This window comes from Pelobates fuscus, chromosome 9 (assembly GCF_036172605.1).
Source record: "Pelobates fuscus isolate aPelFus1 chromosome 9, aPelFus1.pri, whole genome shotgun sequence".
NCBI classification, from domain to species: domain Eukaryota; kingdom Metazoa; phylum Chordata; class Amphibia; order Anura; family Pelobatidae; genus Pelobates; species Pelobates fuscus.
The window spans coordinates 152762032-152776709 of record NC_086325.1 but is presented as its reverse complement, the minus strand read 5'-3'; the positions used below and the strand labels follow the sequence as shown (position 1 = coordinate 152776709).

The 14678-nt window shown below is 41.6% G+C and overlaps 1 protein-coding gene across 2 annotated transcripts in view; it reads right to left on the bottom strand.

The window, feature by feature from the left end:
• Positions 1-14678, bottom strand: part of LOC134573203 (histo-blood group ABO system transferase-like) — a 134816-nt gene that overhangs the window by 53479 nt on the left and 66659 nt on the right. Inside the window, exon 1 of one of the 2 annotated variants that reach the window (XM_063432783.1) lies at positions 4364-4437. The exons of the other annotated variant lie outside the window; for it this stretch is intronic. Coding sequence (XP_063288853.1) covers positions 4364-4365 — 2 coding nt within the window. The 5' untranslated portion in view covers positions 4366-4437. Of the gene's footprint in view, positions 1-4363; positions 4438-14678 lie in introns of those variants that run through there. 2 annotated transcript variants of the gene reach the window in all.

Genomic DNA, 14678 nt, shown 5'->3' with positions numbered 1-14678 from the left:
AGAGGGGAATAAGATTAGGATTATAACTTTGAACGTTAAGGGTTTGAATACTCCACAGAAACGTAAGCTTTTAGCAGATCATTTATGGAAAAAGAAAATTACTGTCGGATTTATACAAGAAACACACTGGAAAGCTGGAAACTCAAAAATGAAAAGTTTCTATTACCCAACACTTGTCTCCTCAGATTATAGCTCTAAAACCAGAGGAGTTGCAATTTTAATTTCAAAGAATGTAACTTATAAAGAACTATATAGAGAAGTGGATAAGAATAGCAGATATGTGTTCTTGATCTGTGAATTGCAGGGGGAAATCTACTCACTACTCAAAATATATGCTCCAAACAAACAACCTGAAAAATGTATTAATAACATATTAACCAAGTTTGAAAACAAGGTACAGGGGTCCTTTATAGTTGGAGGAGACCTTAACTGTGTGGTAGATGTATCAATGGATAAAAAGGTTCCACAAGAAAGGAAACAACAAAATATCATTACAAAAACTAGTTCTGCAGAATGTCATATCTAAATTTAATCTATATGACATGTGGAGAGTAAAACATCCTGATGAAAAGGAGTTTTTACTTTTTACTCTAAACCTCACTTGTCATATTCTAGAATAGATTATTTTTGGTTAAATTACAGTTAATTTAACAATGTTACCTAATTAAAATTGAGGATATCACCTGGTCGGACCATTCGGCTGTGATTATGGAAATAGGATTAGATGCTAATGAACCACGATCACAATGGAGGCTGAATGAGAGATTATTTACTGATTCTAAAACTATTAATTATATCTCGGAGAGGATTAAATTATACTATAAAGAAAATACGACACAAGAAATCTCAAAGCAAATTTTATGGTGTGCCTTTAAGAGTGTAATAAGGGGTATATAATTAAATTGGGGGTCTGAAAAAAAAAACTGAACAAGGCCTATCTTTAAATCAACTATACCTTGAATTCTATAATTTTAATGAAAACAATTAAATCTCCCCTTCAAAGGAGTTTGATCAACAAATATCAGAAATATCCAAGAAGATCAACACTACTTTATTGGCAAAAGTGAATTTCGCTCTACAAAAGCTAAATCAGAATTGGTACCATAAAAGCAACAAAGCTGATAAAATGCTTTCCAATAGACTAAAAAATAGAAAAGCTAGATCAAGAGTCAGATCATAGTAGATGGTCATAGTTATAATGACCCAAAATCAATAGGTAATGCCTTTAACCCATTAAGGACACATGACATGTGTGACATGTCACGATTCCATTTTATTCCAGAAGTTTGGTCCTTAAGGGGTTAATAAATTCAATGCACAACTCTATAATCTCTCCAGCCCCCAGGAATTAGATATATCTGAATATTTGGATGGGATTAAGTTGCCAACTCTTACAGATGACCAGCAGAAATAGTTAAACTTACCTTTCTCTGAATCTGAGGTTGGTCTGGTAATTAACAGGCTTAAGCTGAATAAAGCCCCAGGTCCTGACGGGTATACTAATTGGTTTTTTAAGAAATTTAAAAATGAGCTATTGCAACATCTATTAGATACATTTAACGAGATTAGAGAATTGGGTTTCCCTTTGAAATAAATATTACAGGCTAATATCTCACCGATATTAAAATCTGATAAGGACACAACTAATCTAGTTAATTACCGGCCTATATCTCTTATAAACTCAGATATTAAAATGTATTCCGCTGTCATTGCAAATAGACTAAAATCAATTATTCCATCTTTAATTCATCTCGACCAAATAGGTTTTGTTCAGAATAGAGATCCAAGTAATAACACTCGAAGATTGACTGCCCTGATTGATTATGTAACAAGGGGCAAGATCCCTATGCCGGTCCTGTCACTAGATGCTGAGAAGGAGTTTGACAGGGTCAGCTGGAGTTTTATGAACCAGACTCTGGACAAATTTGGATTTGTTGGCTCCATTAAAACTGCAATAATGGCTCTTTATTCTAGTCCAACGGCTAAAACCGTGGGCCCTCACATCTCCGCAGATTGGTTTACAATTTCTAACGGAACCAGGCAGGGATGCCCCCTGGCCCCGCTTTTATATTATTTGACTCTTGAACCGCTAGCAGTGAGCATAAGAAACAACTAACAAATTAAAGGAGTTATTCTGATTCATTCTGAATTTAAGATCAGTCTATATGCTGATGACATAATATTAACATTGTCTGATCCGAATATATCGCTAGGGGCCTTGTTTTGAGAGTTGGAAGACTATGGTAGAGTTTCAAACTATATATTAAATATTGGTAAATCCCAAGTTATGCCCATCAATTTACATTTTCCGACAATCAATAGATTATCAGTTAAATATCCCTTCACTTGGTCATCTTAAGGCTTTAAATATTTTGGGATTTATTTCTCTTATAGCTTAAAAGAAATGATCGATACAAACGTGGATATAATATCTTATAAAAGATATCAGTGATAAATTACTCAAAGAGTAGAGAAACATAGGAATTTCCTGGTTGGGAAGAATAAATATCATCAAATCATATATTCTACCTCATTGGTCATACCTGTTCAGAATGATCCCTTTATCTATAACAATAACTAAACTTAGGCAGTTTCATAAATTATTTCTGAATTACATATGGGATTGTAAGAGGTCAAGGATCTCGATTTTACATGTAATGAAAAAGTCCAGTAAGGGTGGCCTGGCTGTCCCAAATCTTATCAAATATTACGAAGCCTCTAGGCTGTACCATCTGTGGAGATGTCAGGGCCCAACTACATAGAAGAGCCTTGGTATAAAATTGAATCCTTTCTGTGTAATTCAAAAGATCTTTCCAATATGTTATGGATTGACGTTGGGGCTAGTGCAAAATTCGTCTCCAATATAGAAACTTCATACATAAAAGATATCTATGAAATTTGGGTAAAATACAGGAAAATAAATCACATTTTAAATAAAATTTCTAAGTATAGTCCAATTAAGACAATGGAATATAATATTAATGACCTAAATTTAGTCTTGACCTTAATTCAAGAGTTATTCTCATACCTAAGAATCAAAAATTGTTTGGATAACCATCTGCTTTATGACAACACTAGGATAAATAAAAAAATAAATGATCTATTTAAAAATAATACTAAACGTAAATCGATATCTAGTTGGTATGAAATATTGAGAGAGGAAGAAAAAGACCTATATGGAATAAAGCATTTAGAGTTATATCAGATTTAGTGGGAGAAGATTTGGAAGATAACTCAATGGTTGCTCTTTTTCATTTTAATTTAAGAAGATTCCCAACTCAAAATAGATATCTAATAAGTAAATGTATGATGACCATAAAAATAGAAATATCAAGATATTGTCTACAGAAAAAGACTCCATCTTGGACCCAAGTGCTAACTCGGCTTAAATACCAACACGATATGGAAAGGGGAATATCTTTTAAATATAATAGCCATTTAAATTTTGAAGAGAAATGGTTTCCTTGGCTAGATAATCTGATATAACTATATACCTTGTTGCGTTCTCTGTTATGAATATCCTATATGTAAAGATCACTTTAGTTCTTCCCCACGGTACTGTATTCAGGAAAGTTATGAAGTAACCTAATTATTATAGTTTAGCCCCGCCTAATCCTCTCAGTCCTTTTAAATTTTGATATTTGTGTTTTTTGTGTGTGATGTTTACTCAACAATTCATATATCATTCCATTGTAAATCAAAGTTCATGTCTAACTCTGAACTGTTTTTGTCTGTGATGATACATATGTAAAATTTGCAAAAAGAATAATACAAAAATATATATTTACCATATTGATGAATGCAAAAGATTAAAAAATAAAATGTTGTGCATTTAAATAATTGTATTTTGTATGGATTTTTAAGAGAGATCTCTATATATTACCTGGTTTTACCCTAAATGTATACATTTAATAAATGTCCCACTCAAAATAAGTCAGTAGGGAATAGTTTACTTATTTAACTATTTAACAATTTCAGATGAAAAAAATCTTCATTTAAAGAAATCAAAGAGCTGCAGTGTAAATATATATATTAGAAAGTAATTCAGTTAAGCTGGGGGCTGACAGATATACGTGAAATGTATGCATATACCAAAAACATTCGAAAATCTGAAAGTCATCTAAATTTGCAATTCAAATTCCATTGGCAATTCTCAGCAATTCTATTGTAAATTGACCTATTTTCAGTTTGTTCATGTAAATAACAAAGACCAATGTACTTAATCGTTAAATGTTCATAATGAAAATTCAGTAAAGCTTGCATTTCAGTACACATTCAATGTTTATTTTTTGCATATCACGTACCTTATATATTGTGTGTATTTTAGTTTTGTCAAATAACACAGACATTTAGATATACTTACATTTTTCTATCTACACAGGATAAAGGGATAACTAACTAGAGCCGGTAGAGAAAGAGGTGTTCGTTAAGATGTTCTCATTGCAAAACTATTGCTTAACAAACTACTGTTTGCCAACACTGGCATGCAAATCACACACCAGTTTTACAAAGAAGGTTGGACATATTCAGATTTAATAAATCTTAAGTATTACACATAGCATGATCTGACTTATATCACATGTTATTAAAATGTCTTTTTTGCAAAGTGCTTTAATTTTAATGTCTGGGCAATGGTTTGTGCCATTGGTAAAAACTATAAATAATAGGACAAATTGAAAATTTGAGAGATAGTCCCTAAACCCCCCCAAAAAAAACAGACTAATATCTCTCAAATGTTTCATTTGTCCTATTTCCATTTGGGTTAAACCCTATTTACCCACCCAGTCCAAATTCACTACAGGGCTAGACTTCAGTCTGACACCTGTAGCTTTCTATCCTTACTAAAAATAATAATCTTTTGTTTGGAGAATACTGAAATAGTATATTGTGATGAATTCCTTTCTCCCTGTGTTATCAGGCATGTCAATCAAATTTTAATTAATCAAATCACCTAATTATGTTAAAAGATTAGTTAAATATACACATATAATTCTAATATATATGCATTTATAGGTATTTAAATTCTACGTGTATACTAATGTAATATTTTATGTAATTATATGTACCGTATATACTCGAGTATAAGCCGACCCGAGTATAAGCCGAGGCCCCTAATTTTACCCCCAAAAACTGGGAAAACTTATTGACTCGAGTATAAGACTAGGGTGGGAAATGCAGCAGCTACTGGTAAATTTCTAAATAAAATTAGATCCTAAAAAAATTATATTAATTGAATATTTATTTACAGTGTGTGTGTATGAGTGCAGTGTGTGTGTATGAGTGCAGTGTGTGTGAGATTTAGCAGTGTGGCGAAACCGACCTCGCCACGTGTCCTTGGAGGGGGCTGCTTGCCTGCCTCTTGCCTTTGGACTATGGACCAGACTTTATGGGAATGTGATACCCCAGATAGCTATACCATGGAGCCTATTCATATAATGAAAGACTATGGGAAAGACTTTAGTTCCATGGCAATTGTACTGTGTGAGTAGGATCTGCGCGCTATTCGGTAGTTTTGTGCGTGCAGATCCCAGCTATCTGGGGATAGGTGAAATGTCTGTGTGTTATGTGTAAATGTGACTTTATGTATTTTAAAGTGTTTTATGTCGTTTTGCAACCATGTGGTTAATGGAGTCTGCCTCTAGTCCGGGATAATTGGATTACTTCTCCAATTAACTCCAGGGCAGAAGGGAGGAAACCAGGGTGCATTGTGGGGATGTTTTTCTGCCAGCCAGAAAGGAACAAAAGATACTTTTAGTAACTTTTGAACCCCTGGTCGGATTCATGCCATTTTTTAATATGTTGTTCCCCTGAATGGATTGATTGTGGATATGTATTTTTATGTGAATGTGATGTATGGTTTTAAAGTTATGAAAGTTGTGTAAAAGTATATTTTACACTGTATGCATAATGGGATTATGTGTCACACTAAGGGGAGGGGATGTGTGGGAGGTAACATCTATGTCACACCCCCCTGGGTGTGGCCTGTATGTGTGAGTTGGAAATAAAAGCCAGGCTGGATGAGCCAGTCCAGAGTTCCTGTTGAACCCTCAAAATGAAGTGTCGTCTCGTTCTTGGGGGGAATTGGATTGTAAGCTGACTGCCAGGAGTGTAAGCGGATTGTATGCTTTTCTTGTTCAGCTGTTCCAGTTCGGAGTGTTATCTTGTATCCAGTTCGGGAGTTTGGTGTTCTGCAGTAGCTGTGCCTGTCTCTCAAAAAGGGGATTATCGCCTAAACTGATTTTTCCCCTTTTATGCTGAAACGGTCCGTTACAATTGGTGGCAAGCGGCGGGATCGTTCCTACAGCCAGAAGGACAGCTACAGGAAACACCATTTCCGTGGATTACAAATTGAGGGCAACGCTAGTACCCGTACAGCGACCCTATCTACAAAAGAATCAACTTCAGCAGAGCAAGCATGGCATATGACTACACTCAGGAGGAGTTGGACAGAGAGGTCAATGAGGTGCTGTCTGGCTATGGACCCAACCCCCCGGAGAGAGCCGTGCAGCTCGCCAGGAAACTAGTAGGAGAGTACCTGCAATCCCTAGTAGATTTGGCCAAAAAGGAATCCCAGGGAGCTGAAGGTGTCGTCCTTCCTCCCCAGTGGCAGAGTAAGTCCCAGGGAGCTGAAGGCGCAGCCCTTCCTCCCCAGCGGCAGTGTGTACCCCAGGGAGCTGATGGTGTCGTCCGTCCTCCCCAGCGGCAGTGTGTGTCCCAGGGAGCAGAAGGTATCGTCCTTCCCCCCCAGCGGCAGTGTGTACCCCAGGGAGCTGATGGTGTCGTCCGTCCTCCCCAGCGGCAGTGTGTAACCCAGGGAGCAGAAGGTGCCATCCTTCCTCCCCAGCGGCAGTGTGTACCCCAGGGAGCAGACGGTACCGTCCTTCCTCCCCAGCGGCAATGTGTGTCCCAGGGAGCAGAAGGTACAGTCCTTCCTCCCCAGCGGCAGTGTGTACCCCAGGGAGCTGATGGTGTCGTCCGTCCTCCCCAGCAGCAGTGTGTGTCCCAGGGAGCAGAAGGTGCAGTCCTTCCTCCCCAGCGGCAGTGTGTACCCCAGGGAGCTGATGGTGTCGTCCGTCCTCCCCAGCGGCAGTGTGTCCCCCAGGGAGCAGAAGGTGCAGTCCTTCCTCCCCAGCGGCAGTGTGTACCCCAGGGAGCAGAAGGTGTAGTCCTTCCTCCCCAGCGGCAGTGTGTACCCCAGGGAGCAGAAGGTGTAGTCCTTCCTCCCCAGTAGCAGTGTGTACCCCAGGGAGCTGATGGTGTCGTCCGTCCTCCCCAGCGGCAGTGTGTGTCCCAGGGAGCAGAAGGTGCAGTCCTTCCTCCCCAGCGGCAGTGTGTAACCCAGGGAGCTGATGGTGTCGTCCGTCCTCCCCAGCGGCAGTGTGTAACCCAGGGAGCCGAAGGTGTCGTCCTTCCTCCCCAGCGGCAGTGGGTGTCCCAGGGAGCAGAAGGTGCAGTCCTTCCTCCCCAGCGGCAGTGTGTAACCCAGGGAGCAGAAGGTGCCGTCCTTCCTCCCAAGCGGCAGTGTGTACCCCAGGGAGCTGATGGTGCCGTCCTTCCTCCCCAGCGGCAGTGTGTACCCCAGGGAGCTGATGGTGTCGTCCATCCTCCCCAGCGGCAGTGTGTCCTGCAGGGAGCAGAGACAGTCAGTCTCGCACCCCAGCAGCAGGACAAGAGAATGAAAGGGGAGACAGCTGGTCTCCCTTTCCACCAGCAGAGAGAGTGGCAGGGAGAGGAGCCTGCTAACCCCTCTCCCCAGCGGCAGTTCACCGTCCAGAGAGAGGAGCTTGTTACACCCTCTCTCCAACGGCAGCCTAACCCACCAAGGGGAGATGTTAAGCCCCACAACTGTGCAGATGGGACCGTAGTCTCTGCACTTACAGCACAAGGGGTAGGGACGGTCGGTCCTGTCCCCCAGCCACAGAGCGGTGTATCCAAAGGGGAGACAGTCGGTCTCTCCCTCCGGCAGCCGAGCTATGCACCTAAAGGGGAGACAGTCCGTCTCCAGCAACCAGGCTCCAACCAGACTACTCCCGTGGTAGTGCGGGCACCAGGACAGAGTACCGCTGGTCTCTGCCCCCTCAGCAACCCACCAAGGCAGCCTACCAGTCCCCCACACAGCCGTGGTAAGGCACCTGGACATGGACCAGATTCTCCCTTACCCAGGTGTAGTAACCGTTTATTGTGGGTGGGCTGTACTGCTGTTTCTGTTTTGTGGGTGGGCTGCTGGACTAACCAGGGCACTGACCGGCAGGAGGTCAGATACCCTGTTAGTCTATTTGGAAAAGGGGAGAAGTGTGGCGAAACCGACCTCGCCACGTGTCCTTGGAGGGGGCTGCTTGCCTGCCTCTTGCCTTTGGACTATGGACCAGACTTTATGGGAATGTGATACCCCAGATAGCTATACCATGGAGCCTATTCATATAATGAAAGACTATGGGAAAGACTTTAGTTCCATGGCAATTGTACTGTGTGAGTAGGATCTGCGCGCTATTCGGTAGTTTTGTGCGTGCAGATCCCAGCTATCTGGGGATAGGTGAAATGTCTGTGTGTTATGTGTAAATGTGACTTTATGTATTTTAAAGTGTTTTATGTCGTTTTGCAACCATGTGGTTAATGGAGTCTGCCTCTAGTCCTGGATAATTGGATTACTTCTCCAATTAACTCCAGGGCAGAAGGGAGGAAACCAGGGTGCATTGTGGGGATGTTTTTCTGCCAGCCAGAAAGGAACAAAAGATACTTTTAGTAACTTTTGAACCCCTGGTCGGATTCATGCCATTTTTTAATATGTTGTTCCCCTGAATGGATTGATTGTGGATATGTATTTTTATGTGAATGTGATGTATGGTTTTAAAGTAATGAAAGTTGTGTAAAAGTATATTTTACACTGTATGCATAATGGGATTATGTGTCACACTAAGGGGAGGGGATGTGTGGGAGGTAACATCTATGTCACACCCCCCTGGGTGTGGCCTGTATGTGTGAGTTGGAAATAAAAGCCAGGCTGGATGAGCCAGTCCAGAGTTCCTGTTGAACCCTCAAAATGAAGTGTCGTCTCGTTCTTGGGGGGAATTGGATTGTAAGCTGACTGCCAGGAGTGTAAGCGGATTGTATGCTTTTCTTGTTCAGCTGTTCCAGTTCGGAGTGTTATCTTGTATCCAGTTCGGGAGTTTGGTGTTCTGCAGTAGCTGTGCCTGTCTCTCAAAAAGGGGATTATTGCCTAAACTGATTTTTCCCCTTTTATGCTGAAACGGTCCGTTACAAGCAGCAATTAAATCGTTGGATACTTTGGTCACAGCAGTTTCGACAGAGTGACCAGCGCGGAATCCAGACTGAAGGGGGTCAAGCAGAGAGTTGGATTCGAGAAAGTCTGTCAATCTGGTGTACACAACTCTCTCAAGGATCTTGGAGTCATTCTAAGTGTATTTTAATACTAATATATGTACTTATATTAGTATTAAAATACACTATGTATGATGTTAAATATATATATTTATAAATATATTTATTTTATTTTTTAACATGTCTAATTTTTTTTTTTACAGATCCCACCAGCAGGAGGCATGTCTGATATTTAAGACAGTCCCCCTGCTGGCAGATCCATAGCCAGCTATAGGGGGCCATGTGATCGCTCTTTGAGAGCGATCACATGGCCCCCGGGGGCCTGATTTGCCGTGGGGGGGTTGCCTGGGCTGTGAGGCAGTCCTCCCGAAGTGGAGCGCCGGGTAGGTAAGTATCCCGGGCGCTCCAGGGCTCAAAGCCGTTACGGCGTTCTATGCCGCCGCAACGGCTTTAAAGCCCACTAAATGAGGGACGGCATAGAACGTCATAACGGCGGGAAGGGGTTAATGTAGTTGCTCTTGTGTGTATTGTATGTCCCAGTAGGGTTTTTAATGTAAACACTGTCTTTTCAGAGAAAAGGCAGTGTTTACATTGCCCCTTAGGATCAGCTCTAGTAAAAGTCATACAAACGGCCACCATTAAAGAGGTGTAAGGGGAGGGACTTCTTGCTGAAACATATATTTTTCTGAGGATCGCTGAATATAGAACTTTTATTTAACCCCTTAGTGACCAGACCGTTTTTCAATTTTCTTATCGTTAAGGACCAGGGCTCTTTTTACATTTCTGTGGTGCTTGTGTTTAGCTCAAATTTTTCCCTTACTCATCTACTGTACCCCCACATATTATATACCGTTTATCTCGCCATTAAATGGTCTTTCTAAAGATACCATTATTTTCATCATATCATATAATTTACTATAAAACAAATTATAAAATATGATGAATAAATATAAAAAAACACCTTTTCTAACATTGGTCCCCAAAATCTGTTACGCATCTACAACCGCCAAAAAACATAAACAATAATGTACCAGCGCTACTTTTAGTTCAGATTTTATATAATTCTATATAGACATTAATTGGAAGAGCTGCTATAACGCAGTGGTTTATCTTTTAATAGAAATTTAAAAGAGAGGATTGTATAGGTGAAGCGCTAAAAAGTAATAATAAATGGAAACAGTATATAGTGATATTATTGGACACCCAATATAAAGGAATATACCTTTAAGAATGTTTTCTCACTTTGAAATGTCAATACTTGTGTATTATCCCTTTAAACAGAAGACATAAAAATACAAATTATAGTGCTAACTGTCCAGCAAAGATCTAATGTGAGGTATAGTGCCAAATAACAACTCACAATTTTCTGAGCTAAAATCTTAGCTCAAGTTCATACACTCTAGGGTCCGTTAAGGCGACCCTTTCCCTCCTTTATATTCAGATTTCTTGATGTTCTGTTCTAAGTAGCTGGTGTAAAAGGAAACATATATAGTGTAATATTGTTGATACTTGTATGGGTAATAGTAAAGTGCAAATAGGTACTCACAAACCCAGAGCCTTCCAATAGGCTCAAATCAGATCGCATATGTGATTAGGGACCACATTCCTTCTTTGTAATAGCAGGAAAAATGTAGCCGTAAGTGTAGAAAATGTATATACTTTATTTATCAATAATATTAAAACCATATACCGTATATACTCAAGTATAAGCTGAGTTTTTCAGCACATTGTTTGTGCTGAAAAACCCCAACTTGGCTTATACTCGAGTCAATATCTGTATTATGGCAATTTACATTGCCATAATACAGACAGGAGGCTGTGTAGGAGGGGGGCTGGCAGAGAGTTTACTTACCTCTCCTGCAGCTCCTGTGAGCTCCCTCCAATTCCGCGCCAGTCCGTTCAGCACCTCTGTCAGCTCCCAGTGTAAGTCTCGCGAGAGCAGCGGGGTCATAGTGCGGCTCTCGCGAGACTTACACTGTGAGCTGACAGAGGAGCTGCACGGACCGGCGCGGAGGAGGAGGGAGCTGACAGGAGCTGCAGGAGAGGTAAGTAAACTCTCTGCCAGCCCCCCTCCTACACAGTGCCCATCCACTGGACCACCAGGGACTGAGAGGCTGCTTGTTAGCTGGCCAGGGAGGGGGTCCGAAAAAAATAATAATAAACATTTAAATAATAATAAAATTAAAATTAAATAATATTTTAATAATAATAATAATAATAATAATAATAATAATAATAATAATAATAAACAAAATGTATTAAAATAATTTAAAAAATAATAATAATAAAAATGCCCACCCCCCACCAAGGCTCTGCAACACACACACACACACACACACACACACACACATACACACACACACACACACACACACACACACACACACACACACACACACACACACACACACTGCATCACACACACTCACTGCATTCATACACACACACTGCACTCCTATACACACTGCAATCATACACACACTGCACTCATACACACACACACACACTGCACTCATACACACTGCATTCATACACACACACTGCACTCATACACACACACTACACTCATACACACACACTGCATTCATACACACACACACTGCATTCATACACACACACTGCACTCCTATACACACTGCACTCATTCACACACTGCACTCATGCACACACACTGCACTCATACACACACTGCACTCATACACACGCACTCACTGCACTCATACACACGTAATGCACTCATACACACACACTGCACTCATGCACACTGCACTCATACACACACACTGCACTCATACACACACACTGCATTCATACACACACACACACTGCATTCATACACACACACTGCACTCCTATACACACTGCACTCATAAACACACTGCACTCATACACACACACACTGTACTCATACTCACTGCACTCATACACACGCACTGCACCCATACACACACACTGCATTCATACACACGCACTGCACCTATACACACACACTGCACTCATACACACACTGCACTCATACATACACTGCACTCATACACACACACTGCATTCATACACACACACACTGCACTCATACACACACTGCACTCATACACACACTGCACTCATACACACACACTGCACTCATACACACACTGCACTCATACACACGCACTGCACTCATACACACACACTGCACTCATACACACACACTGCACTCATACACACTACACTCATACACACAAACACTGCACTCATACACACACTGCACTCATACACACACGCACTGCATTCATACACCCACACTGCACTCATACACACACACTGCATTCATACACACACACTGCACTCATACACACACTGCACTCATACACACACTGCACTCATACACACGCACTGCACTCATACACACACACTGCATTCATACAAACACACTGCACTAATACACACTGCACTCATACACACACTGCACTCATACACACACATTGAACTCATACACACACAATGCATTCATACACACACTGCACTCCTATACACACTGCACTCATTCACACACTGCACTCATACACACACACGGCACTCATACACACTGCACTAATACACACGCACTCACTGCACTCATACACACACACTGCACTCATACACACACACTGCACTCATACACACTGCACTCATACACACACTGCACTCATACACACACACTGCATTCATACACACACACAGCACTCATACACACACACTACACTCATACACACACACTGCATTCATACACACACACACTGCATTCATACACACACTGCACTCCTATACACACTGCACTCATACACACACACTGCACTCATACACACACACTGCATTCATACACACACACTGCACTCATACACACACTGCAGTCATACACACACACTGCACTCATACACACACACTGCACTCATACACACACTGTACTCATACACATGCACTGCACTCATACACACACACTGCATTCATACACACACACTGCACTCATACACACACTGCACTCATACACACACACTGAACTCATACACACACACTGCATTCATACACACACACTGCACTCCTATACACACTGCACTCATTCACACACTGCACTCATACACACACACTGCACTCATACACACACTGCACTCATACACACGCACTCACTGCACTCATATACACACTGCACTCATACACACACACACTGCACTCATACACACGCACTGCACTCATACACACACACTGCATTCATACACACACACTGCACTCATACACACACTGCACTCATATACACACACTGCATTCACACACACACACTGCACTCCTATACACACTGCACTCCTATACACACTGCACTCATTCACACACTGCACTCATACACACACACTGCACTCATACACACACTGCACTCATACACACGCACTCACTGCACTCATACACACGCACTGCATTCATACACACTGCACTCATACACACACACTGCATTCATACACACACACACTGCACTCATACACACACACTACACTCATACACACACACTGCATTCATACACACACACACTGCATTCATACACACACACTGCACTCCTATACACACTGCACTCATACACACACTGCACTCATACACACACTGCATTCATACACACACACTGCACTCATACACACACTGCACTCATACACACACACACTGCACTCATACACACACTGTACTCATACACACGCACTGCACTCATACACACACTGCACTCATACACACACACTGCACTCATACACACACTGCACTCATACACACACTGCACTCATACACACGCACTGCACTCATACACACACACTGCATTCATACAAACACACTGCACTCATACACACACTGCACATATACACACACAGCACTCATACATGCACACTGAACTCATACACACACACTGCATTCATACACACACACTGCACTCCTATACACACACTGCACTCATACACACACTGCACTCATACACACACTGCACTCATACACACGCACACACTGCATTCATACACACACACTGCACTCATACACACACTGCACTCATACACACACTGAACTCATACACACACACTGCATTCATACACACACACTGCACTCATTCACACACTGCACGCATACACACACACTGCACGCATACACACACACTGCACTCATACACACACTGCACTCATACACACGCACTCACTGCACTCATACACACACACTGCACTCATATACACACTGCACTCATACACACACACACACTGCACTCATACACACGGACTGCACTCATACACACACACTGCATTCATACACACACACTGCACTCATACACACACTGCACTCATACACACACACTGCAT